This window comes from Rosa chinensis, chromosome 3 (genome assembly GCF_002994745.2).
Source record: "Rosa chinensis cultivar Old Blush chromosome 3, RchiOBHm-V2, whole genome shotgun sequence".
Lineage (NCBI taxonomy): Eukaryota > Viridiplantae > Streptophyta > Magnoliopsida > Rosales > Rosaceae > Rosa > Rosa chinensis.
Window position 1 is genome coordinate 10,787,077 of NC_037090.1, and position 26,566 is coordinate 10,813,642.

General features: G+C 39.9%; 2 protein-coding genes and 2 long non-coding RNA genes across 7 annotated transcripts; 1 reads left to right on the forward strand and 3 right to left on the reverse strand.

The window, feature by feature from the left end:
• Window positions 1-2,441: 2,441 nt before the first annotated feature.
• Window positions 2,442-5,264, reverse strand: LOC112192802 (probable cyclin-dependent serine/threonine-protein kinase DDB_G0292550). Of its 2 annotated transcripts, XM_024332677.2 has the most exons (3): window positions 5,014-5,264; window positions 3,037-4,646; window positions 2,442-2,857 (listed from the first exon to the last, which is right to left on the reverse strand). In XM_024332677.2, exons 2-3 carry the CDS (start codon window positions 3,881-3,883, stop codon window positions 2,829-2,831), a joined length of 876 nt encoding a protein of 291 aa, XP_024188445.1. In that variant the 5' UTR covers window positions 3,884-4,646; window positions 5,014-5,264; the 3' UTR covers window positions 2,442-2,828. The 2 variants fall into 2 exon arrangements, with proteins under 2 accessions (XP_024188445.1, XP_040372303.1); XM_040516369.1 differs by having other exon boundaries at window positions 2,443-4,646.
• LOC112192804 lies at window positions 4,767-10,530 on the forward strand. Its single transcript, XR_002933623.2, has 3 exons — window positions 4,767-4,993; window positions 5,183-5,328; window positions 10,025-10,530. It is a non-coding gene; the product is annotated as an uncharacterized LOC112192804 (long non-coding RNA).
• LOC112192800 (probable LRR receptor-like serine/threonine-protein kinase At3g47570) lies at window positions 5,388-8,997 on the reverse strand. Its single transcript, XM_024332672.2, has 2 exons — window positions 6,181-8,997; window positions 5,388-6,044 (listed from the first exon to the last, which is right to left on the reverse strand). The coding sequence occupies exons 1-2, from the start codon at window positions 8,888-8,890 to the stop codon at window positions 5,596-5,598; spliced, it is 3,159 nt and encodes a 1,052-aa protein (XP_024188440.1). The 5' UTR covers window positions 8,891-8,997; the 3' UTR covers window positions 5,388-5,595.
• A 697-nt stretch (window positions 10,531-11,227) lies between the features above and the next one.
• On the reverse strand, window positions 11,228-12,526 carry LOC112192803. Of its 3 annotated transcripts, XR_002933622.2 has the most exons (3): window positions 11,751-12,526; window positions 11,546-11,659; window positions 11,228-11,387 (listed from the first exon to the last, which is right to left on the reverse strand). It is a non-coding gene; the product is annotated as an uncharacterized LOC112192803 (long non-coding RNA). The 3 variants fall into 3 exon arrangements; XR_005808249.1 differs by having other exon boundaries at window positions 11,228-11,659; XR_005808250.1 differs by having other exon boundaries at window positions 11,228-11,659; window positions 11,731-12,526.
• Window positions 12,527-26,566: the final 14,040 nt, after the last annotated feature.

Below are 26,566 nucleotides of genomic sequence, written 5' to 3' on the forward strand. Positions count from 1 at the left end.
CCCATTTGCAACTTACTAGATTCTTCTGTGGTGGAAGAGGTACCAAAATCCAAGTATGTTGATGCAGGAGAGCATCATACTCTTCTTGCATAGCCATTTTCCACTCAGGAACCTTCATACCTTGCTTGTAGGAAACTAGTTCAATATTAGAAGAAGCTGGTTTTGAAGATGCAGCTACAAAGAATACCTTTTTCTTGTAAATTCCATGCTTGCTTCTGGTGATCATGGGATGGTCATTCACAGTCAAGTTTGAAGATGGAATAAAAGATCTCATTCTATCAAAAGAAGCTGGACTCGGTGGATTAATATCAATCACAATATCTGAGATAGGAATATAGGGTTCATCTATGTACACAGTCCCAGATGATATATGAGTAGTATTGGAAACATCATCAATATGTAGATTATGATTTGATGTATCTAAGATAGGATTTAGATTATCAGGGATGATATGAATAACCTGAGATGAAATATCTGCACAATGTGTATTCATATTCTCAAACTGAGATGATAAAGATATGCTTAGTGTGGACATAGATGCAGTAGTTGTCGCTACAGGCTCTTGTGGTTCTTGGACAAGGTAAGGCACTGTGGACTGTGTGTGACAAGGCAAAGAACACGAAGCTGAAACTGAAGGCACCATTGAAGACGGAGAAGTCTGAGAGGAAGTACGCTTATGTAGAACTGATCTTCATCAAAGATAACATTTATGGAAATTATACACTTGCTGGTTACAGGGTTATAACATATGAAGCCTTTATATCCCAATGCATATCCAATAAACACACAAGGAGTAGTCTTCGTTTGCAATTTGTTATCATTGTAAGATTTCAGTAATGGGTAGCAAAGACAACCAAAAACTCTAATATGCTCAATTGCAGGTATCTTATGAAACAATAACTCAAATGGAGATTTCATATCCAAATTAAAGTGGCACATGGTAGGCCTGGGCTCGGGTCTGGTCGGATCCAACATTTGGTGAGACCGAGACTGAACCCGAAACAATTGGGCTGGGTTGGTTCAGGCTTTTTCAAAATGGAAACTGACAGAAACCGACCTCAAACTGGCCGGTTCTGTCTTCGGGCTTTTCGGGCCCAAATCCAGTTTCCCAGCTTTATGCAAAATACACACAAAATTGGGTGAGAGGCGAGGTTTGAACCCCCGACCTCCTATATGAAAGCCTCGCTCGCAACCACTGGAGCACGAGACGCTCTCAGTATAACTTGTACAAACTTTATATTTATTTCGTCCTAGCCGGGAGAAATGAAACAAAACAAAACTTAAAACTCCAGAACCCTTTCTCACTATTTTGTCGTTATCTTTTCATAGTACTTCAAATATTGTTAATGATTGATTATGTCTTCCGGAAGTTATATGATGCTAGTTGCTCATTGGGTTTATTCAATTTGCAAGGCATGTGAAGGATATTAATGCAAGGCTAGAGAGGATTGAATCTAAGAATCGCTCATCAGAGGGACTTACTTTCTGCTCTCTCTCTTTTCTAGCCATCTTCTTCTTCTTCTTTTTTTTTTTTTTTCCCTTTTTTCTTCCTCCCTAATCCCCATTAATCCATTATGCAGTTCTCTCTTTCTCGCTGAGTGATGGTGTGTGCTACGTCATTTTGATTGATTTTGGTGACTGGGGTGAGTCAGTGAGATAGGTGGGTTGTTTTGACCCATAGTGCTTCTGTCAATTCTGATTTGATGGGGAGGATCACAGGGTTAGGCAAGTGAGGTTTGGGAAATGGAGCGGTATGTTGTTCCAAGGATGGTGCTGCAGACTATTGTTGCAGTGACTGGAACTTGTTCTCCGATGTGAATCGGTTGAAGTGTTGGCTATGGTTTGGTGATTGGTAAGCTGCATATTTGAGTATGGAAAAGGAGGAGGAGGAGCTGGATTGGGAGGAGAGTTTCGAGAGGCTGAGATGGAGGGGAAATCGGTTATGATCGGTCTTTCGGTCCAGGAAAATATCAAGCTCGACACCGACCCGATAAACAGTCATTCGGGTAGGGCTTTGCACCGAACCAAAATATTTCTTCTTAAAACCGACCTGATTCGGGCTTTTTGGGTTGGTCCGGGTCGGGTTCTCGGTCCTTCGGGTCCTAACGCCCAGCCCTAGCACACGGCATTATGTTTTTAAGGTAAACTAAAACTGCACAGGCATGGTACCAAAAGCTAGGTGGTAAGGAGGCATTATTGAGTAATGTTAGAGCAGTTTCTACAATATGCCTATTCTTTCTCTCAGCAAGTCCATTTTGCTGAGGTGTGTATGGGTAAGAAATCTGATGAACAATTCCATTTTTGTTCAAAAATTCTTTAAATGCATTGCTGGTGTATTCTCCTTCTCCATCAGTTTGGAAAATCTTAACAGATGCTAAATATTGATTCAAGATAAATGCACAAAAAACTTGAAATAAGGGAAGCACTTCTCTTTTATTACTCAATGGAAAAATCCATGTAAATCTGGTACATTCATCAATGAGAGTCAAATAGTACTTGAAACCCTCAAACAACATACTAGGTGAGGGACCCCAAAGATCAGAATGGATCACCTCAAAAGGTATACTAGATTTTTCTGAACTACTATGAAAAGGTAACCTAGTGAACTTCCCAGCTAAGCATGACCCACAAACCAGTTTACATGAATCAGACGGTTCAGAAATTTTAGATTTTGACAAAATACTAGAAACTACTGCATTAGAAGGGTGACCAAGCCGTTGATGCCAGAGAGAGTGTGAAACCTTGCTCCCAAGCTTGGGTGTTAATGTAGAAAGAAACTTGATGCAACTGAAACTGGTATTGGATAGAGCCCCTTGTCACACAGTCCTTCATATAGAACCTTGCCTGTCACCTTGTCCTGTATCAAGAATTCAAACTCATCAAAAATCATCCTAACATAGTTATCTTTACATAGATTATACACAGATAGAAGATTCGCAGCTAAATCTGGTACATATAGAATATTTTGCAAATAAAGAGAACCAGATTTAGTAAGAATGTTGTTTGAACCCTGTTTCACAATGGGAAGACTTGTACCATTACCAAACTGTACCCCATCATCAGAGGTATAAGTTGTGACATTTTGCAGATTCTGAATATTGGATGTCATATGATTGGTAGCCCCTGAGTCAGTGAGCCACACTTCATGCTGAACAGGTGTAGAATTGTTGTTACAACAAGCCACCATTGCTGTATTTCCATTGTGAGAATTGTTGTTGTTGTTACAATTCTGTTGCCTGTAGAAACAGTTTTTGGCTACATGTCCAGGCCTCTTGCATATCTGACAATTCACAGATGATGATGATGCACCATTTTGAGATTGTTGTGAGTTCCTTTGAAAGCACTTCCGAGCACCATGCCCTAGCTTCTCACAGATTTGACAAACAATGAGATTGTTGTAATTCCCTTTTCCATTGTTCCTGTTGTTGTGACTTGTACCCCTATTTGTTGGAAAGTTTGGGTATCCTCCATTGTCATCTGAGTAACCCCCATTGTTGTTCCCTGAGTATCCATTTGAACCACTGTCGTTGCCTGCATTTCCATTTCTGCCATTATTGTTTTGAGAATAGCCATTGTGTTGTCCACCTGTAGAGTTGAAGTTGTGCTGAAAGGGTCCTTGTTGAGAAAAGCCACCATTAGTGTTAGCCAGAAAGCCAACAGAAGATATTGGATAACCACCATTATTGAACTGAGATGTCTCAGAGGCAAATCCTTTGTTGAACTGAGAATTGAAGCCGTTGTCAAGATTTGTACCACTTGAAAAGCCAATTGTCGTACTCATTGTGTTTGAAGGAGGTACAAGTTGAGTAGTAGCAGAGCTGGGAGTAGCATTGAAATGGTTCATGGTAGTCATATTAGGCATTATTGCATAAATATATACCATTCATAATGGGCATTACTCCAGTATACATGCTTTGATTCTGAGCAAGATTAGGCATACAAGCTGGTATAGAACCCCCCATTCATATAGGCAGAGTTGTATAACCCTTGATTCTGATTAAAAAGCATGCTCAGTTGACCATACTGTAATGAGTTATTGACTGATCCATTGTGAGCAACCATTGCAGTTAGAGATGATAATGGTACAGCCTTATGCACTAATTCAATCTCAATTTCAGCAGACAACAATAAGGATCTAACTTCTTCCATATCTATTTGACTTTTGCCTCTGATAATCTGTCTAGTATGACCATATTCACTAGGTAACCCTGCTAGGATTAACACCTTAACATCTTGATCTGACATCCTAACACCAACAGCAGCCAATTGATCTCTAATATGCTTAAACTTCAACAGGTATTTTTCAATAGAATCTGACCCTTTCTGTATATTTTGCATAGCTGATTTCAACTGCATCACATGTGATTCTGAAACTGAAGCATATCTATTCTAGAGTGTAAACCATACCTCCCATTGCAGATTGGCAGCCAATTACCAGAGTTAAAGCTTCAGATGAAACAGTGTTTGAGATCATGGAGATTAGGGCACTATCTTGCTCTAGCCACTCCTTTGACCTTCATTGACCTGTCCAACTTGATCTGCTTGATTTTGTACTATAGTCTCTACACTTTTGTGGTTCCATTGATTGAATCAGTGCATCGAGTCTCATATTATACATGTGTCAATCATCGTTATTCTTTCTACGACTGTCAAAATAAAAGTCATAAATAATTAAATATAGCTGCTAGTGTATAAACACATGTAACACCAGCAGGACTTAAAGGTTGAGCTTCATAAAAGACAAAGAATAGATTAAAATAGCTTCAGAGTCACCAGCTCCCCCGACGGAAAACGAAACCCACACCAATTCATAAGATTTATGAGAGTCAAAACCACAAACCCAACAACCTATAATAGAAACATGCGTGGAAATTGCCTATCCACGACCCAGTAGCAATTCTCATGTTCTTGGAAAACCCAACACGAACATCTACTTTTTAAGAGAGAGTGAAGAATAGGCAATGGAAAGTTTGAATCTTTCCCAAAGCTAAAGGTAAAAGTTTCCGGCTTTACCCTACCAAATGGCCGACGGCACCCTCTGTTTCCACTTTTCTGGGATGAAATCTGAGCCCCTTTACGCTTTCTTCGACCTTTCTGATTCAAGAGTAAAGAAAGCTTGCTTTTACTCCAATACTTCTATACTACGGTGTCGTTTTAGCTTGCCTTTACCATTCTTGATCAGGTCCAAGCGGCGACGTTCTGGCCCTGCTACAAAATGCTAGCTTTTTTGTGATTTTGTCGTCTACTCGGGGTTTCCATGGAAGGGCCTGTACTTGTTGATACCCAGGTTTCAATCTTCGTGCATCTCTCGTATTCGTAAGACACAAGGTACAGTACTCTCTTATTGTTTTTATTGCTTGTGAAGATTACAATCAGCTATATTCCTATTATCAAAAGTGACAATTTTATTGAAAAGACGCTACAATACATTTTGGTAGCCTTGCTCTACCATATACTTGTTTTTACTTTTCGATTACAGTATATAGTGTTGAATTCAATCTTACATCATGGAGCATAATTGATATAAGAAATATCTTTATATATCTATATATAGACACACTCTTTAATCTCAAGACTTGAGGGTATGCAATGAGATTAGGTGACAAACTTGGTCTTGGTCAATTTGAGATAGGAATCTCTAATTTCAGTCATCTTGTTCACAACCACATTCATCGGAATGCGCTCACTTGGTGATACTGTGGAGCATGAGAGACCAATCTGCATCACTGAAACCAAGCATTCCTCCAATCTTCTTGCTTTCACTAGGCCTATATCTTGATACCCGGCTATTGGCCTTTCTTGTTTATCATTGCTGTATTTGTCATCATCATCATCATCCTTATCCTCATCTGTTTCCAGGAGCAATGAAGTGTCAACTATGTCCATGACACGGTCAGGGAAAGCCATGGCTGTGAACTGGTGAATGCTTAGACCATCTTTGAACATTTCGTCCGTTGGCCTTTTCCCTGTGAACATTTCTAGCAATAGAATCCCATAGCTATAGATATCTCCCAGAATGGAAACTTGACATCCCATGCCATATTCTGCCATTTAAAACACACATTAGTATGTCATAGTCAAATAGCAGTGCTACTTCGCTTCCAGCAATATACAGGCAGTTGTCTTTGTGATCAATTAAGGTATTAGGAAAAGAAAAATTAATAATTCTAAAAATGATACCAGGAGGAATGTAGCCTATGGAACCCTTTAGCCTAGCTGACATGGTCTGACTTTTGGAATGATTATTTGATGCTTCGAAGAGGAAGCTTGCTAAACCAAAGTCACCAACATGGGCTACCATATACTCATCGAGAAGGACATTGCTTGGCTTTAGATCACAATGAACAATGGATGTTTCACAACCGTCGTGTAGGTAATCTAATGCGCAAGCAACATCAATGGCAATATTGAGCCTTTGGATAAGGCTCAATCTCTTACTTTGAGATCCGTCGTCTTCTCTAGCGTGCAGCCAAGGATCTAGACTTCCATTTGCCATGAAATTGAAAACTATACTTTTGAAGTCGTTACCCTGATTGTCGGTGCTTGAGCAAGTAGTTATGATCTTCAGAAGATTGCGGTGCCTTATACTTCTTAGAGCTCTGCATTCATCAATGAAACTCTTTGAAGCTCCTTGTTGTTGAAGGTTTAATACCTTAACAGCAACTACCATTCCAGTACTACTGAGTAATCCTTTGTATACAGAACCAAAGCTTCCTGAACCAATCAAATTGTCCACAGAAAACCCATTAGTTGACTGAACAATTTCCGAGTAAGAGATACTTGGATATGAATCATTATGAGAAGATGAAGTCAGAGGTCTGTCTCTTGGCTTTTTCATCATTGAACGTGCAGCAACCAAGCAGGAAAGAGCAATTATTAATGCAATTGCACTAGTTAGAGGGATTATCACTTTTGGGGCAAGTAGTCCTCTCGATGAAGGAGGCTTTCTGCTGAAACATGCAGGTAGAACTAATTCTGGAATTCCACCACAGAGCTTATCATTTCCGAGCACTGAGATACCAGTTGCATTTGAAAAGATTCCTTCTTTAGGCAATTCACCCTCAAAATCATTGTGAGAAAGATTGAGATACTTGAGAGCTCGAAACTTGCCTACAAATTCAGGAACCTGGCCAGATAAGTTATTGTGTGAAATGTCCAACTCTTCCAAGCCTCTCAGCTTTTCCATAGACTGAGGAATATGTCCACTGAATTCATTACCTTTCAAAAGCAGGCGCTCCAAACTAATACAACTGCCAAGGGTTTCAGGGATTTCACCCGATAATTTGTTTCCTGATATGTCTAGCTCTGCGAGATTTACCAAACCACCGACTTCAGATGGTAGTGAACCAGTCAAAGAGTTGTTTGACATTGTCAAAGAAATCGAAAGGGATTTAATCGCCACTACCTCTCTAGGTATTGTGCCATTTAGATTGTTACTAGAAAGGTTGAGTATCAATAGATTTTTGCAGTTCCCAAGACTTGGAGGTATGCTTCCCTGAAACCTATTCCCCTCCATGAAGAGCCTTGTCACTGAAGTCAAGTTACCTAGGGAGAATGGGATTGGCCCTGAAAATCTGTTCAGATTCAAATGCAGTCCTTCTAACTTGTGAAGCTTCCCAATTACATCAGGGAGACGACCACCAATGTAGTTTTGTTCAATTCCCAGAAGTGTCAAGTTTACCAGATTTCCAATACCAGTAGGGAGGCTTCCATGTATCAAATTTCCCCCCAGAGTAAGAACTTTTAGCTGGGTAGAAAGGTTGGCTATGGATGCTGGTAATTCTCCTCCAAAGCGATTATAGCTAAGACCCAACACCTCAAGACTAGTACAATTAGTCAGGAAATTGAGAAAATTCAGGCCACCAGCTTGACCACTTCCCAGTCTGTTCAAGTCAAAGTATAGTCTAACTAACCTTTTCAAACGCCCAAGACTTTCAGCAGGGAGTTTCCCAGTAAAACTATTTCGGGAAAATTCAAGAATGGATAGCTGAGAAGCATTTGACAAGGACACAGGAATAGTTCCTGTGAACTTGTTGGCACCTCCGGCAAATACCTCCAGATTAGGAAGAGCAATGCCAATGTTTTGTGGGATTTCCCCATGCAGTTGATTCTGAGTAACAGTGAAATAGTATATGGAGGAAATGTTATATATCGAAGAAGGAATCATACCAGAAAGATTATTTGAGGTAAGTATGAATCTCTGCAAAGCAGTTAGACGCCCCAGCTCATCAGGTATGCTTCCTTGCAAGTTGTTTTCACCAAGAGAAAGTGCAAACAATGAAGAAAAGTTCCCAATCCAACGTGGGATGGTTCCAGTGAGATTGTTCCGACCAATCCATAACACAGTTAATTTCAACAATGAACTGAGTTGGTTGGGAATTGTCCCAATGAGTTTATTGGAAAAAACATCAATCATTGTCAGCTGCGTACAGTGAGATATATTAGTCGGAATTTTCCCACTGAAGGAGTTTTGAGACATGTTGAGATATTGCAGGCGCAAGAGACGACCCATTTCCTGAGGAATTTCACCATAAAAGTTGTTGTTTATCAAGTTGATTCCAGTGAGATGAGTAAGATTCCCTATGGAAGGTGGTATGGAGCCAGCCAACTTTTGAGCTTGCAAGTTCAAGGTCACGACTCTTCTGGTGGAATTGTTGCATGTGACGCCTATCCAACTGCAGAAATGCATGGATTCATTCCATGAGCTCATGATATGGAGAGGATCTTCAGTGATTCTTTTCTTGAAGTCTAGCAGTGCCAGACGATCAGATTCATTTCCAAAATTTGGTAGTGTTGCAGATTCCAGACCTGTGCTCATGCATAAAACAATGAACACAGGAAGGAATTTGTGTAAAAACCACCTACAATTTGATAGTGAATGCCCCTTCATATTCTAATTGCAGGTTTCACACAAGGAGGTGAACGAGCAAATGAAAATTTCAGGTTTCATATGAATTTAAGGTACACAAAAGAAGTAATCTTATGCCAAAATGTAAATTGCAGGACCACCGTTATAATGACGCAGTAACTGCTTGGAGATGACAACATGGTCTATAGATGGATGGTACTGAATGATCGCTGTAGAAGCTGCTTTTATTTCAGTGTGGAAATTATAAAGATTGGTTAAGCAATTACTACTTGAATTGTCTTCAATCTATTGGCCTACCACTCTGGTCCAATATTTAAATTTTCATTATGGAGATCAGAGTTCTAGCTGGGAATCGGGAGCCTAAGAAAGATAAGGTGTCCTACATGAAGGATCTAAAGACTTTAGCAAATTGGGATGGTGAAATGTACTTATTATCAAGGTTCCTTGAAACTCACGTATTTCTTTTTTATGACCCAATTTACCAACAAAGATATATTAGATGAAGAAAGAAACAGGGCAAAATAAACCAACAGAACAACTGTGAGGATGCTAAATGCTTATATTGGACTATCATATTTCTTTTCTTTTTTTTTGGTCTTGCCATTAGCTTCTTGGCGGTACATCCATAAGCATCCGTTCTCTTGGTGATGTTAAAGAGCACAAGAGTCCGATATGCATAACTGAAACCAAGCATTCCTCCCTCCTTTTGACTTGGTCAGGGTCCTGATGTCTTGTTAGTCCTTCTTGGATGTCGTTTGCCGTCTCCGCCATCATCATTCCCTTTGCATCTTTCTATGAGCAATGAAGGGTCAACTACGTCCATAGCATGATCTGGCCAAGCCATGGCTGTGAAATTGTGAATGCTTAGACCATCTTTGAATGTACACTTCATTGATACACTTCATTGATAGGTATTTTCCCTGCGAACATTTCTAGCGACAGTATCCCATAGCGATATATATCCACCAGTATGGAAACTTGGCCTCCCGTGCTATACTCCGCCATTCAATATATTCATAAAGACCCTCGGAGTCAAATGATATTTGGACTTTAAATATTTCAGAATTTCAGTTATGTGTCGATCGGTACCGTCCTTTTTTTTTTTTAGTGAACTACTAATTAATAAACAATTGATTAATTATCTTGTATCTGCAGGCCCTACTCCTCTTGTACAATATTTAGATCTTCACTATGGAGATCAGACTTCTAGTTGGTAAGTTGGAAGCCTAAGAAAGATAAAGAGCCCCACAACATGAATGCTCTAAAGACTTACTGGCAAGTCGAGATGGCCGGTGAAATGTTCTGAAATCACTTAGCTATGGAGACTTGGAGCTGATATAAGAATTTAAGCGCAAATAAAGATGATTACTAGGCAGTGACCAGTAAAGTGCATTTCTTGTCTGCATACTGAATCGAAACTAATATTGCAGCAATTTTAACTTGGTTTGCAATGATGACAAGTCTACAATTGTGAACCAGCTCCATGGCCTTGTTGCATCCTCACACTTGGTCCTTGCTTCATCTAGTTATTGATATGTCTTAATTTGTTGATGTAGTATGTCTGCATGCTTAAGGTTCCTTGATAGCCACGTTTTTCTTTTTCATGCCAGACCCAGGTTCTATTCTACCATTTACATATGCTATAGCTACTATATTTTCAATCTTCATGCACATATAATATTCACAAGGTAATATACAAAATCTAGCTCTTTTCTTCAATCCAAAGAGATAATTCTTATATTGATAAAACTTTTATCTATTTATACATAGTAGAAAAAGGCCTGAGATTACGGACAAGAAGTAGTTAGCTTTTAAGTGAAACAATGTTATACATTTGTTTGCGGTGAAGTAAAAACCAGGATGAATAAACATTCTTCTCTTGTTCTGGCATATAAAATGCTGCATTCAATTAAAATTACATGATATCACATACTTTGATACAGCTAATATCCTTATTTCAGATAATTTCCTACTGCATATAATATATATGAAGGTATATATTGAGATTTAGTAAGGAAGGTGGCCATAAATTATATATGCGTGTGTGTCTGTGTATTTCTAGCTCCTTCTTCCTGTTACTTTGAGATAGGACTCTCTAATAGCCTTCATTTTGTTGACAATGACATCCATAAATATCCGTTCTCTTGGTGATATTGACGAGCATAAGACTCCTATATGCATAACTGAAACCAAGCACTCCTCTCCTCTTCGTTTGACTAGGTCAGGATCCTGATGTCTTGTTGGTCTTTCTGTTACATGAGCTGTAGCACACTATGCTTTCCAGCAATGCTGCAGCTGGAATATACTCATATTGACAGAGGTGTCTATGTAAGCTTTCTAGCTGTAATACACACAGTGTAATCATGGTATAAGCTCTATAAGAGCATGATTGTAATTCAGTGTAAATGTGCTTGAATATAGCAAATACATTACCAGATTTGACATGGTATCAGAGCAGTTTTGCTCTTGAGCCTGATTCCCACCTCTAGAAATCTAGATTACCCATACCCATATTCCGCTGCCAAAAATATCAAAAGATTCATCTTACCCATTACCCATAAACAAGTTTTTTGCTCAAAGATTGAACAGAAGCTCACAAAAATACCAAGAACCAATTCTGTTCTTCATCTTTTTACCCAGAAAACATAAATACCAGCACCAGCACCAGAAACTCACCTTTCTGACCGAATCTGAGTTCTCAATCCTGCAATTATCGACCTCCATTGGTCCCCTTAGCCTGATTATCCAAGACAACTCCCCTGTAGCTCCCAATCTGCGTGCGCTTAGAACCTGCAAATTGTTGTATCAAGCACCTGTTAAATCAACCTCCATAGCTTCCAAAGCCGAAAGCAACTACTCACCAGTTTCTTGAATCGACTACCTGGGAATTGGTTCCGTGCAGAGAGGCGAATCCTCAGCGAACTCGATCATCTGTTTTTGACCCAGGCCGTACTGCACCATCTATCAGCGAATCGCCGCTCGGATCCTCCTTCGACCCAGGCCGTACTGCACCCTACTATTCTTTTCATCTCCATTCCCACCAACGAAGCCCAATCTGCAACATCTCCGATCGAACCGCGCCTTCCACTCCACCGCAGCAGCAGCTCCATTCTCCGATCTGCACTTCCACTTCAGTTTCAGCTGACAGAAGAAAGAAGAAAAGAAAGGAGAGAGAGACAAGGCTGGTCTCGAAAAAGGGAGGAGAAGAAAGAAGAGAGGAGTGACAGAGAAAAGGAGGAGGCGTGCAAGGTCCGGAGAAAAGAAAAGAAAATCAAAGAAAAAAACAAAAAGGAGAAGCTTTTCTCGAAAAAGGAGGAAGAGAAAGAAAAAAAAAAAAAAAGGCATGATGATGATCAACACGTGAAGGAAGAGTGAAGAAAGGAAAAGCAAAACAGGGGGGGGGGGGGGAACAACAATCTGAAAAGCAAAAGAAGAAAGGAACAACACGTGAAGGAAGATAGAAAAGAAAGAAAAAACAAAAAAGGGGGCCACTTTTGCCGTATACCACCCACCAAATCTTTGCCCCATTTTCCAATTTTCTTATATTTGTTGTAGTAAATAGGTAAAATGTCTATATCATGGAGTATGCACTTAAGAAGTGGAGAATGTGTGGTTTGTATGGAATGCACATTGAGAGGTAGAGAAATTGTGTAGCAAATATACTAATGTATGTAGGGCAAATTTACACTACTTTGTAACCCTATATAAACCCCCTCAATATGAGAAGAAGACTCACCAATTCACTCTTCAGTTTCTCTGAAACACGTTATCAGCACGAAATTGCTCTAGAATTAGAATCGAAATCGATTAGAGTAGTGAAAGTTCATGATCCGAACTAGGTCATTTTACCAACCTTACAAGAAACCCCCAAATCCTATCACATATCAAAGCCCTTGATCCCAGAAGCTCAGAACCGGTCTCAGAACCTCCAAAACCGGCCAAAAACAGCCTGAACCGGCCTCTGGAATTCCTGAACCGCTGCCGAGCAGCTGCCGAGACCCCTGCACACCACCTGCCGAGACCTGCCGAGCACCTGCCGAGAGCCCTGCACACCACCTGCCGAGACCTGCCGAGAGCCCTGCACATCACCTGCCGAGTGCTGCCGAGCCCCTGCCGACAGCCCCTGCCTACCCCCTGCAGACCCCCTGCGCAGCCCCTGCCGAAGCGCTGCCGACAGCCCCTGCCTACCCCCTGCAGACCCCCTGCGCAGCATCTGCCGAGGCCCTGCGCAGCAGCTGCCGAGCACCTGCCGAGCCATCTACCGAGCACCTGCCGAGCAGCCTGCCTAGCACCTGCGCAGCAGCTGTCGAGCTGCTGCCGAGCAGCTGTCGACACATCTGTCGAGCGACTTTCCGACAACTTTCCGGCGACTTTTCCGGCGACTTTCCGGACACTTTTCCGACGACTTTCCGGACACTTTTCCGGCGACTTTCCGGACACTTTTCCGGCGACTTTCGGACACTTTTCCGGTGACTTTTCGGACACTTTTCCGGCGACTTTCCGGACACTTTTTCCGGTCAATTCTTAAGGTAAACTTTTCTAAAAGTTCCCGTTTTTGAAGTTTTTATTACTTTTCTCTTCTTTTCACGGGGACTTCCAACATCCCTTATTCTACCCCCCTTTCTTCTTCATAGGGGAGACCAAAAAGGCCGAACTGTGGGGGTTCGTGCTCACTCCAAGCTTGGAGCTTGTAGAGTCCTCCAAACTTAGAATTTGTTGAGAAGAAAACAATCGACCACATACATCATTGTTTCGATTTAATCCAAAACCCCTCTTGGAATCAAGATTTTCTTGGAAGCGACTACGCTCAGAAAATCCCTAATTTCTTGAAAGCGATTACGCTCAGAAAGTTTATAGTTTTTCGTGGTAGCCTTTTTCGCTCCGAAACTAACCCTATTTTCTTGTTGTTCTTCAGGATGAGTAACCTGAACAAGTTGAGCTTCAACCCACTAGGGACAACAGGCGCAGGATACCACAGGTGGATCCGTGATATGCGCCAGCATCTTAAGGCTGATGGGATCCTGAGTACGATCCAAGAGCCAAGTCAGGACGTGCTTACTCCTCAACAAGCTCTTGCTTTTGAAGCAAATAGAGCAAAGAGAGAGGCTAATGAAGCAAAAGCCATCATTCTCATGACAAGGCACATGAATGACGCGCTCCAAAATGAGTACCTCAATGAGGAAGACCCAAGAAAGCTATGGGTAGAACTCGAGCAGCGTTTTGGCAACGTCCGTGATTCCCTGCTTCCCGACTTAGAAGAGAGATGGCAAAGCCTCCGCTTCTGTGATTTCAAGACAGTTCTTGACTACAATTCGGAAGCACTTCGTATCAAGTCTATGATGGAATTCTGTGGACATCAAATCACTGATACGATGTTGATCGAGAAAACTCTCTCTACCTTCCCTGTCTCTGCATTAATGATAGCTAAAAACTATCGAATTGATATCAATGCTAGACGCATCACAAGATTTCATGAGCTAATTGGTGTCATGAACGTAGCTGAAAAGCACGACAACATACTTGTGAAAAACTATAACTCTAGACCCGTGGGAACCAAGTCAATTCCGGAGTCTAATTATAGTCGCACCTCCAAGGGAGGACGCAAGGAGCGAAACCCTAAAAGAAGGGATAATTATGGACGTTCAGGTCCATATTCTCGCCCTAAAGAGGAAGGAAACCGCCAAGATAGGCGTCCACGGAACCGTGGAGGTAAACGTGTGAAGAGAGAGCGAGGCCAAGCCTCCGGTTATGGTGGTAACACCACCAATGGAAACAACCGTTTTCAAAGTGCTCCTAAAGCACCTCGATCAAGGGAACCTGACCATAATGATGCTTGTCTCCGATGTGGACTACCTGGACATTGGGCAAGGGCATGTAAAGCATCCCAGAATGTTGCAAACGCGTACAAAATGTATCGTGAAGCAAGGGAGGCAAATTACATGGAACAAGAAGATCAAGATGGCAATCTCGATCTAAGGGTGGAAGACGACAAAAATCAAAACCCAGAAACTGGCGATTTTGATTAAGTCTTTTCATTTTCCAAGAGATGTAGGCAATCGCCACATTATCCTATAGTAGATGCCAATGGGATTAATCTTTCTTCAAAAGTAGGCGTACTCAATGTAATTGTGATGTCTAGGAAGGTTTTGAGATAATTGGTACTTAAGCGAGCCTTTGCTCCACCAACATCTCTCTACTCACCTGGTCACCTTTGCATTGGAATTACCGAAAGAAGTTAGACGACTACCATTGCTTTGCATTAACTAAGTTTATTGGATTACGCTTTCTTTGATGAAATAAATGATGATGTAATTCCGTTTGGCTTATTAATAAAAGTTGAGTTCTTTCCTTTATGACTCCTTTTTAATTACGAGCTTTTCTCTTAAGGAATGGATGAACTACAATGTCTCGCTGATAGTGCGACTACGCACACCATTCTACGACATAGGCAATTATTCTTGGAGATGTTGCCTACATATTCCACTATGACTACGATGGCTGGGCCATCAGGTTTAGTTCAAGGACATGGAATGGCCCAATTCCTATTGCCAAATGGCACCTTGATTAAAGTCACTGAAGCTCTCTATGCTCCTAAGGCAAATCGAACCTTATTGAGCTTTAAAGATTTAAGAGCCAACGGATTCCATGCGGAAACGCATACTGAGAACGGAAAAGAGTTCCTTTGCATTACCTCTAATGATTGCGGACGAAAGCGCATCTTAGAGAAACTTATGTGTCAATCTAGTGGACTTTATGTCACTACAATTCGACCAATTGAATCCAATAATGTCATAAGAGAAGATCTCTTGGATTCTGACACATATTGGCTTTGGCATGACCGACTAGGGCACCCTGGTCGTGATATGATGCTCCGTATACTAAAGACTTCACACGGACATCCATTCTTCAGAGTGAGAAGAAGCAAGAATCGAGAATTGATTCCTGGACTTAACAAGACCGCAACAATTGCAGCATCTGGTGCTGCAGCCGTCTTGGGGCGCCATAAGGCTGGCCAAGTCCCATGTGATGACACCAACCATGAGCATAACGCCATGATTGTTCCTCCAAATGGCTACAATGCCATAGAAGGAGATGTAGTCACACATTTTGCTTCTAATAGCGCTACAGACGCTCAGGCCCAACCAAAATCCTCATTGGTTGCTTCTAAGGCCCCTCGCTCATTTTGTAAAGCCTGTTCCTTCGGGAAATTAGGACCGAGACCATCCTATGCAAAGGATCCTAAAATACTCATTCCGTTCTTACAGAGAATCCAAGGGGATATCTGTGGACCAATTCAACCATCATGCGGACCTTTCAAATACTTTATGGTATTGGTTGATGCGTCGACACGCTGGTCACATGTCGCGCTGTTGTCCACTCGAAATGCTGCTTATGCTAAACTCCTCGCCCAGATTATCCGTCTACGGGCTCACTACCCTGACCATCCAATTAAGTCAATTCGACTTGATAATGCTGGGGAGTTTACATCGAAAACATTCGATGACTATTGCATGTCACTGGGGATTGATGTAGAACATCCAGTTCCCCATGTTCATACCCAAAATGGTCTCGCAGAAGCTGCTATCAAACGACTACAAATGATAGCACGGACATTGGTAATGCACACTAATCTTCCTGTTTCTGCTTGGGGATATGCAATATTACATGCAGCGACGCTAATTCGTCTACGACCCACTGCAACCCAATCTTACTCTGCGTTACAGCTAGTGACTGGGTACGAGCCTAATATCTCGCACTTACGCATTTTTGGGTGTACTATTTATGTGCCTATTACGCCGCCACAGCGTACTAAGATGGGTCCACAACGACGAATGAGCATTTATGTTGGATATGAATCTCCAACTATCGTCCGCTATCTTGAACCCTTGACAGGCGATCTCTTTACCGCTAGATTTGCGGATTGTCACTTTGATGAGACAGTTTTCCCATCATTAGGGGGAGATAAGAACACAAATGTTCAACAGGAACGACAGGAATTGTCGTGGTCTGTCCCCACTATGTCTCATCTCGATCCCCATACCGCACAGTCCGAACTTGAAGTGCGAAGAATAATCGAGCTCCAGAACGTAGCAGACACTCTGCCTGATGCGTTTTCTGATATTGCTAAAGTGACGAGATCACACATACCTGCTGCAAACGTGCCTGCAAGGATTGATGTCCCGAATAATGGACATAACGCCACTCCTATAACGCCAGAAGATGGCACCATTGCTCAACATGGCAATAATGTGGCATCTATGGCTGCAGGTCCCGCAAGGAAGCGCGGTAGACCGATTGGTTCGAAGGATACTCGCCCTAGAAAAAGAGCGAATGAGGCACAAATAAATCCTTTGATCATCGATACTCAAAATCCGTCCCATGAGAATGTTCCGGATTATGGTTATGTCCAAGAGACATCATTGGGGGACGCCTCAGTGTCAGAACCTATCCATGAGAACATAGAGATCTCTGTAAATTACACTAGTGTACATGGGACGTGGGAAAGAAACTCCATCATCATTGATGATGTATTCGCGTATTCAGTGGCGCGTGAGATTATTGAGACCGATGACATCGAACCACGCTCCGTTGATGAATGTCAACGTAGAGCTGATTGGCCAAAATGGAAAGATGCGATCCAGGCAGAACTTGATTCTCTAACGAAAAGAAAGGTATTTGGCAAAATTGTACCAATACCACCCAACACCAAACCAGTTGGTCACAAATGGGTATTCGTTAGAAAGCGTAATGAGAAAAACGAGATTGTAAGATACAAAGCTCGTCTCGTGGCGCAAGGCTTCTCACAACGCCCTGGAATCGACTACGAGGAGACCTACTCTCCCGTAATGGACGTTATTACGTTCCGCTACCTTGTCAGTTTGGTAGTTTCCGAAAAACTGAACATGCAGCTTATGGATGTGGTTACTGCATATCTATATGGGGATCTAGATACGGAGATATACATGAATATTCCAGATGGAATTCAACTACCCAAATCAAGTGGCTCTAATCCACGGAGCGCGTTTGCAATTAGATTGAAACGCTCACTATATGGATTAAAACAATCTGGACGGATGTGGTATAACCGTCTAAGTGACTACTTGATTGGTAAGGGATATGTCAATAACGAACTATGCCCATGTGTGTTCATAAAAAGGACAAGTTCCGGATTTTCAATAGTAGCGGTTTATGTCGATGACATGAACATAATTGGCACCCTTAAAGAGTTAAGGGAAACCGCTGAACACTTGAAATCCGAGTTTGAGATGAAAGATCTTGGGAAAACACGGTTTTGCCTCGGTTTAGAACTTGAGCACCGTAGAGATGGTATCCTGATTCATCAATCAGCTTATACCCAAAAGATGCTTAGGCGTTTCAACACTGACAAAATTAAGCCTTCAAGCACCCCAATGGTCGTCCGTAGTCTTGATCAAAAGAAGGATCCATTTCGTCCAAAAGATGACGATGAAGAAGTGCTAGAGGCAGAAGTGCCCTACCTAAGTGCAATAGGTGCATTATTGTACTTAGCACAATGCACGAGACCAGACATCTCATTCGCTGTGAACTTGCTAGCTAGATATAGCTCTGCGCCAACACGACGCCATTGGACTGGTGTTAAAGATATCTTTCGATACCTAAGTAGTACGATCGATATGGGCTTGTTCTATCCCTACAGAAAGAAGATGGATTCGGACCCATCAAGTGTTAGGAACGCCACACATGGTGGATTGCGTTCCCTCTCCCCATCCCAAAACGATATAAGTGTTTTGGAAGGTTTTGCTGATGCTGGGTACCTCTCTGACCCACACAAAGGTCGCTCCCAAACTGGTTATGTTTTCACCATGGGAAAAACCGCGATATCTTGGAGGTCTACAAAGCAGACCCTAGTCGCTACCTCTTCAAATCATGCAGAGATTATTGCTCTTCACGAAGCAGTTCGTGAATGTATATGGCTTCGATCCATAGTTACGCATGTTCGAAGCAATTGTGGTTTGAAGTCTACCACAGATGAGCCAACGAGCATTTATGAAGATAATGCTGCTTGCATTGAACAAATGAAGCAAGGTTACATCAAAGGCGACAACACCAAGCACATATCGCCCAAATTCTTCTACAATCAGCAACAACAGAAGCTCCTCAAGATCAAGGTGAACCAGGTTCGATCTGAGGACAATGTGGCAGACTTGTTCACTAAGTCATTGCCCAAATCCACGTTCGAGAAACATGTGGCAAGAATTGGCTTGCGGAAATTATCTGAACTCCCATGATCGTTGTCATCAGGGGGAGGCACAGACATCAGGGGGAGATGTCTACATGTTCGTCTCAAAAGCGTGAAGGGTGTGTTGTGCTCTTTTTCCCTTTCGACCGAGGTTATTTTTATCCCACTGGGTTTTTGTTACTCGGCAAGGTTTTTAATGAGGCAACAAGAGAAGCACCATGTTATCCAGAAACAAACTCCACACTCAACGCGCGTTGTGCTCTTTTTCTCCTTCGACCAAGGTTGTTTTTCCCACAGGGTTTTATTACTTGGCAAGGTTTTTAACGAGGCAAATTAGAAGCGCACCTCCAAGACAATACTACTGACATGATATATCCAAGGGGGAGTGTTGTAGTAAATAGGTAAAATGTCTATATCATGGAGTATGCACTTAAGAAGTGGAGAATGTGTGGTTTGTATGGAATGCACATTGAGAGGTAGAGAAATTGTGTAGCAAATATACTAATGTATGTAGGGCAAATTTACACTACTTTGTAACTGATAGGAGCATTTTAATGCAGTATTTTAATAGTTAATTCCTCACATTTTGCTTAGTTATTCCTTAACGAATCGATTTTTAACTTAATTTCTATTTTTAGGTACATTGGAGTAGATGAAGAAGAAATGAGTGTTACGTCCATAATTACCTAGAAATGATGGAGAAGAATGAAAATGCACTAAAAAGTCAACCTTGAATATTTTCTTACTCCGGCTAGGAGAATCAGAGCCAAGCAAGGAAGAAGGAGCGGCCACCTAACCAAATGAACTCGAAATGAGCTGAAACTCTCCAGATCGATTCTAGACACCCAAAGGATCATTTCTTATGAAGAGTGCCAGAGAAAAATATGAGTGGAAGGCCTTCAAACAATCAGCCCAATTTTCTACATAAGCAAAACCGGAAAACTGGACCTGTAAGAGTTCCAGCAGCATTTCCGGCCCAACCACATGGAATAAAGCTCTGAAAATTTGTGAGGATGATATACACTCATAGTGGAACATTTTTTATGAAGAAGTCGAAGGCTCATTCTGAAGTTTTGATGGAGAAATAATTGAAGGAATAAAGGGGAAGAAACTGACCTGAAAACAGCTCAACACCACATATTCATGTTTCCCACCCATATGAAGAAAGCATTTCTTTTTCCTTGGATACAATTTTTCTACCCTAAAAGATCATCATCACTTCCACATTTCTTCACCTTCATGCTTTGCTTTCATCATTACCTCATCTTTTACATATTTTACAAACCACTCTCATACTCCACTTTCATTATTTTTCTTCATCTCATCATTTCACTCTTCTTTTTCTTCCCTATTTAAACACCTTCTCCTCTCACTCTCAATCACAAATTCCTTCATCCATCTCATCTTCTTTGTCTCTCCATTTCCTTTCCATTTTTCCACACACATTCCTTCATCCATTTCATCTTCTTGTCTCACCATTTCCTCTCCATTTTCCTTAGTCACATTCCTTCATCCATTCCATCTCCTTGTCTCTCCATTTCCTCTCCATATTTCTTTTCCATTCTCTAGTTTTCTTGTTCTTCATTTTCAAGCCAAGAGAAAGAGAAGCCATGCAATACATCAATTTCCCAACCGCCATCCACCCTTGTGTCGTCCCTAGAAGATTGCTTGCTTTCAAGGATCTTCAAGTTCTTCGTCTCAAGGCTTTATCATTCATCTTTCAAGGTGTATTATATCCTTTCTCTTGTTTTCTTTGTTTGATTTTGTAAAACTATGAATTCTAGTTAACAATAATGTTTAGGGCAAAGTTTAAGCCCAATTTCTATGTTTAAATAAAGTTTTCGAATTCTATAATTGTGATTCTAAGTCGCTTATGTGAGTTTGTTCGATTAAATTTGCTTTACAGAAAACTTTTATATGTTTATCTTATTTGGGTCGACACTTATAGGATTTGCATGTAATTGGTGCTAGGTTTAAGAACATGAAATCGACTTTTCGTTTTGTGTAACTTGAATCAAAAGTAGTAAAGGTTCTGGACAAGAATCGAATTTAATTGAAGAGGATTGCAATTAGGTGGACTTTTCCATAACTAAGTTGTACACTTGAGTTGATAGCCTTTCTCTATGTCTAATGCATTAAACATGTCATGATTGACTAGCTTTCTAGGGCTTGATTGCATGTTTGATAGGATTAATCTAGGTGCTTTCGCTTAGGTTAATTAGCATTGAAAAGTAAAATATGGGAAATCATTTGCTTTCGAATGTTTCACATGATCAACTCCTCTCTCATGACTTAGATGAACAATATTAGGGTTTGAATCAATTTTAATCATATGTTTCGGTTTTTGATCTTTGTTCTCTCACTCTATTTTATTTTTATGTTTTTGCATTTTAATTATTTTGTTAACTTAGTTTTATTTTCGAAAATCCAAAAACAAAATCCCCCCTTATTTTTGTTCACTTGTATATATTTATTCTTTATTTTATTTTTGTAAATAATACTTTATTATTTTAATTCTTTATTTGTTTATACAATTGTATATATTTATATTCTTTATTTTATTTCTATAAATAATACTTTTCTTTATTTGTTTCACAATTACAGGTGTACCCTCAATCCCCGGATAGAACGATCCCTATTTGTTTATACTACTAACGACATTTCAGGGTTAAATTGTGCGCTTCCCAAAAGAGCGCATCAATTTTTGGCGCCGTTGCCGGGGATTGAAAAATCACTTGCTAAATTGTATCATTTATTGTATATATTTGTTGTATATAAATTGTTTAAAACTTAGTTTAAATATTATTTATATTATTTAACACGAATTTTAATTGTAGGTTGTAAATTGAGAGGAATAGGTGAAGTCTCTTTTGTTAATATTGGCCTAAACCCCTTATTGGTACCTAGCTCAGGTCCCTTAAGGTTGAGGGCGGCCTTTATTAACACTTGTTGAACTGTCTTCACACTTATGAACTTTTTCATCTTAGTAAGTATAGCCTATGTGGAATGGTGTCTAGGAAGGGGACAACGTTCATGACGGGTTTTTGAATCCAGAAGTGCTTGCAAATGGGCCTAAACCACTATGTGGGAGTAGCTCATGCCAAAATAGATTTTTCCTCTCGTGTTCGTCCTCCCCCACCTGGCCATTTCAGTAAGGTTGCCCAAACGATTTGAAAGGGAGTTTGTGTCTAGGCGACTATACTTGGGCCGCACGTCCACTTGATTTACCGCTTGAAATTTGATTCGATATCAATAATGTTTATAATAAAAGAAATATTTGTGAATACTCTATACGTGTAAATTATTTTGTTGTTTCACACTTTAAACTTGTAAAAATACTTTTCACGTTTTATACTCACTTGAGTACTTAACTTGTGTCTTTTGTATAATATACTTGTTAATTATACTTGTAGTTTGTAATTAATAGTTATACTTGTTTTTATTTTGTATTTCTTTATTAATTATAGTTACTAACTTTATTTAATGTAGGTACTGTCTGGCTGCAAGACGTAAAATACAAGCGCTACTTGGGAGGCAACCCAATTCAGAATATAATCAGATTTGCTTTCTCTTTCCCTATTTCTTTTTATTTTTTCAATTTTTCTCTTTAGTTTTTATTTTAGTATTTGTTTTCGTAAATGTCTTCTATCTATGCTTACTTATTTCATTGCATGCTTTTAATTGATTACATTGAGGATAATGCAATATTTAAGTGTGGGGGAAGGGATTTATATTTTTGTCTTTCATTTTGAGTCCTATATATATATTTTTTTTTGTCTTTTATTTTTGAGTCCTATATAAAAAAAATAATAATAATATAATAAAATAAAATATATATATAATTAAAAAAAAAAAATTTACACTATACTAAGCCATGTCTGCATCTCCGTAGGAGTTGAGGCTGAGCTCAAGGGAAATGCGAAAGCCACTCGCCCGCATACCGCTCCTCCAAAGGAGTAAATGGAGGTACAAGTCTAGGCTGAAAGACTATAAACATTAAGCGCTGCTTGGGAGGCAACCCAATTCCAACGTAGCTGTGGAGGAGTCGTACGTCAACGCAGATTTGCTTTCTCTTTCCCTTTTACTTCTCCAATTTTCCTTTGTTTTAGTAGTCATTTTCGTAAATTTCATCCCTATATGCTTAAGTGTCTCATTGCATGCTAATAATTGATTACATTGAGGACAATGCAATATTTAAGTGTGGGGGAAGGGATTTACACTTTTATCTTGAGTCATATATATTGAAAAATACAAAAAAATTGAAAAATGTCAAAAATGTAAAAAAAAATTTTGGTTACTTTTGTTTTTGTTTTTGAGTCTTAGGATGCTCCTAACGTCTAGGATGAACATGTCTCCGAATTCATGGCTGAAGGTTTTCACAATCAAAATAGGACTTAATTGAATTCTGTGGTTAATCGACGTTGTGATACTTGTATGAAGATTTGAGATAGGATTGTAACTTGGTTCATTAAGCATGCTAGGATTAAGTCTGATTCATTTGACCCAAAGTGAGTTTTTTTTTTGCTAAAATACTTTCTTTTCGAGTGCTTCTTGATAATTCTAGAATTTCGTGGCTGTATTTGCAAAACCTCATCATTCTTTGGAAATCCAATGATCATGTGCCATAGATTTTAATGGACTAGAGAGTACTGGAACTCGGCTGTTGTGACTGTCAAAACTTGTATGCCATAATATGCACTGATCCTGGATAGGAAAGAAGGCATTAGGGTAACCACCAAAGCCAAACAAGCATGTGTCACCAATTGTGCCCGTCGTGGGACTCCTTAGAATGAACCCCTTTGAGCCTACGTTGAAAACCTTTGTTTCATCACCCTCACTACCCTACCATGAGCTTAGTACAGGATATCTCTACCCTTGTCTTAAGGACTTAGTAGAGCATGACATAGTATGTAGGGGTGACGATGAAAGACAAGTATGGGGTGGGAAAAATCCAAAAAAAAAATTTTGCCTTGAAAAAAAAAGAAAAGAAAGAAAAGCGGCAAAAGAGAAGAAAAATAGAAAAGAAAACTCTTGGGAAATTGTTGAAGTGTGGTTTTGGACTTGCAAATTTGTAGAAGGCTCAAAATTGAAAATTATGCCTTTGTCCATTCCCATGTTGGTTAGAGAGAAGGTTTGGCCCAAAACAATGATATTTGGTCTATAAAAATGATGACATAAGGTGGTCCTTATATGCTCTGCTAGGTCCTTAGGATTTTTTGTATCCTTAATCTTCATTTCGAAAACCCTAGCTTAGCCCCATTACAACCTGTTTTAAGTGCTGACTTGATCCTTGAGATGGGCAGTCTTTGGTTAGTGGAGTCAGTTACGCAGTCGAGCTTATGGTTTAGGTCCATTTGTGCACTTAGTCATTTCATGAGGTCTTTAAAAATTCTTCACAAAATGTGTTTATTGATGAAATATGCAAGCTGTTTGTTGCCTTACAATTTGTTCTCTTGCATATACTTGAGTGTGAAGCTTTTAAGCATAGCCATTTCTGAGAGAAAAATCGAGAGTATGCCCTGTGAGTTTGGATTGGACTTGTTCGAAACATGCTATCATTCACTGTATAACTTAAGTTCTCCATATCTTGCTTAGTCATATGAATGTCACAGGTTTATTAACCATGGAATTATCTTTGTGATTTTGATTAAGTGTTTAACGTGAAAGCCATGAGTTTGGAGTCTCTGAGACAACAGTTAGGAGCAATAGAGTCATTTACTTGCTTTTTGTCAAGTCTTTGTTCTGTTTTGGATTTTTTTGTTTTGTTTTGCTAAGGGACTAGCAAAAGCTAAGTGTGGGGGAATTTGATAGGAGCATTTTAATGCAGTATTTTAATAGTTAATTCCTCACATTTTGCTTAGTTATTCCTTAACGAATCGATTTTTAACTTAATTTCTATTTTTAGGTACATTGGAGTAGATGAAGAAGAAATGAGTGTTACGTCCATAATTACCTAGAAATGATGGAGAAGAATGAAAATGCACTAAAAAGTCAACCTTGAATATTTTCTTACTCCGGCTAGGAGAATCAGAGCCAAGCAAGGAAGAAGGAGCGGCCACCTAACCAAATGAACTCGAAATGAGCTGAAACTCTCCAGATCGATTCTAGACACCCAAAGGATCATTTCTTATGAAGAGTGCCAGAGAAAAATATGAGTGGAAGGCCTTCAAACAATCAGCCCAATTTTCTACATAAGCAAAACCGGAAAACTGGACCTGTAAGAGTTCCAGCAGCATTTCCGGCCCAACCACATGGAATAAAGCTCTGAAAATTTGTGAGGATGATATACACTCATAGTGGAACATTTTTTATGAAGAAGTCGAAGGCTCATTCTGAAGTTTTGATGGAGAAATAATTGAAGGAATAAAGGGGAAGAAACTGACCTGAAAACAGCTCAACACCACATATTCATGTTTCCCACCCATATGAAGAAAGCATTTCTTTTTCCTTGGATACAATTTTTCTACCCTAAAAGATCATCATCACTTCCACATTTCTTCACCTTCATGCTTTGCTTTCATCATTACCTCATCTTTTACATATTTTACAAACCACTCTCATACTCCACTTTCATTATTTTCTTCATCTCATCATTTCACTCTTCTTTTTCTTCCCTATTTAAACACCTTCTCCTCTCACTCTCAATCACAAATTCCTTCATCCATCTCATCTTCTTTGTCTCTCCATTTCCTTTCCATTTTTCCACACACATTCCTTCATCCATTTCATCTTCTTGTCTCACCATTTCCTCTCCATTTTCCTTAGTCACATTCCTTCATCCATTCCATCTCCTTGTCTCTCCATTTCCTCTCCATATTTCTTTTCCATTCTCTAGTTTTCTTGTTCTTCATTTTCAAGCCAAGAGAAAGAGAAGCCATGCAATACATCAATTTCCCAACCGCCATCCACCCTTGTGTCGTCCCTAGAAGATTGCTTGCTTTCAAGGATCTTCAAGTTCTTCGTCTCAAGGCTTTATCATTCATCTTTCAAGGTGTATTATATCCTTTCTCTTGTTTTCTTTGTTTGATTTTGTAAAACTATGAATTCTAGTTAACAATAATGTTTAGGGCAAAGTTTAAGCCCAATTTCTATGTTTAAATAAAGTTTTCGAATTCTATAATTGTGATTCTAAGTCGCTTATGTGAGTTTGTTCGATTAAATTTGCTTTACAGAAAACTTTTATATGTTTATCTTATTTGGGTCGACACTTATAGGATTTGCATGTAATTGGTGCTAGGTTTAAGAACATGAAATCGACTTTTCGTTTTGTGTAACTTGAATCAAAAGTAGTAAAGGTTCTGGACAAGAATCGAATTTAATTGAAGAGGATTGCAATTAGGTGGACTTTTCCATAACTAAGTTGTACACTTGAGTTGATAGCCTTTCTCTATGTCTAATGCATTAAACATGTCATGATTGACTAGCTTTCTAGGGCTTGATTGCATGTTTGATAGGATTAATCTAGGTGCTTTCGCTTA

Coding starts and splice junctions, on each gene's coding strand:
- LOC112192802 (XM_040516369.1), bottom strand. CDS start 3,883: ATGGTATATATTTATGCAATAATGCCTAATATGACTACCATGAACCAT.
- LOC112192800 (XM_024332672.2), bottom strand. CDS start 8,890: ATGAAGGGGCATTCACTATCAAATTGTAGGTGGTTTTTACACAAATTC. Junction 6,045..6,180: donor CATAGGCTACATTCCTCCTG/GTATCATTTTTA, acceptor TTTAAATGGCAG/AATATGGCATGGGATGTCAA.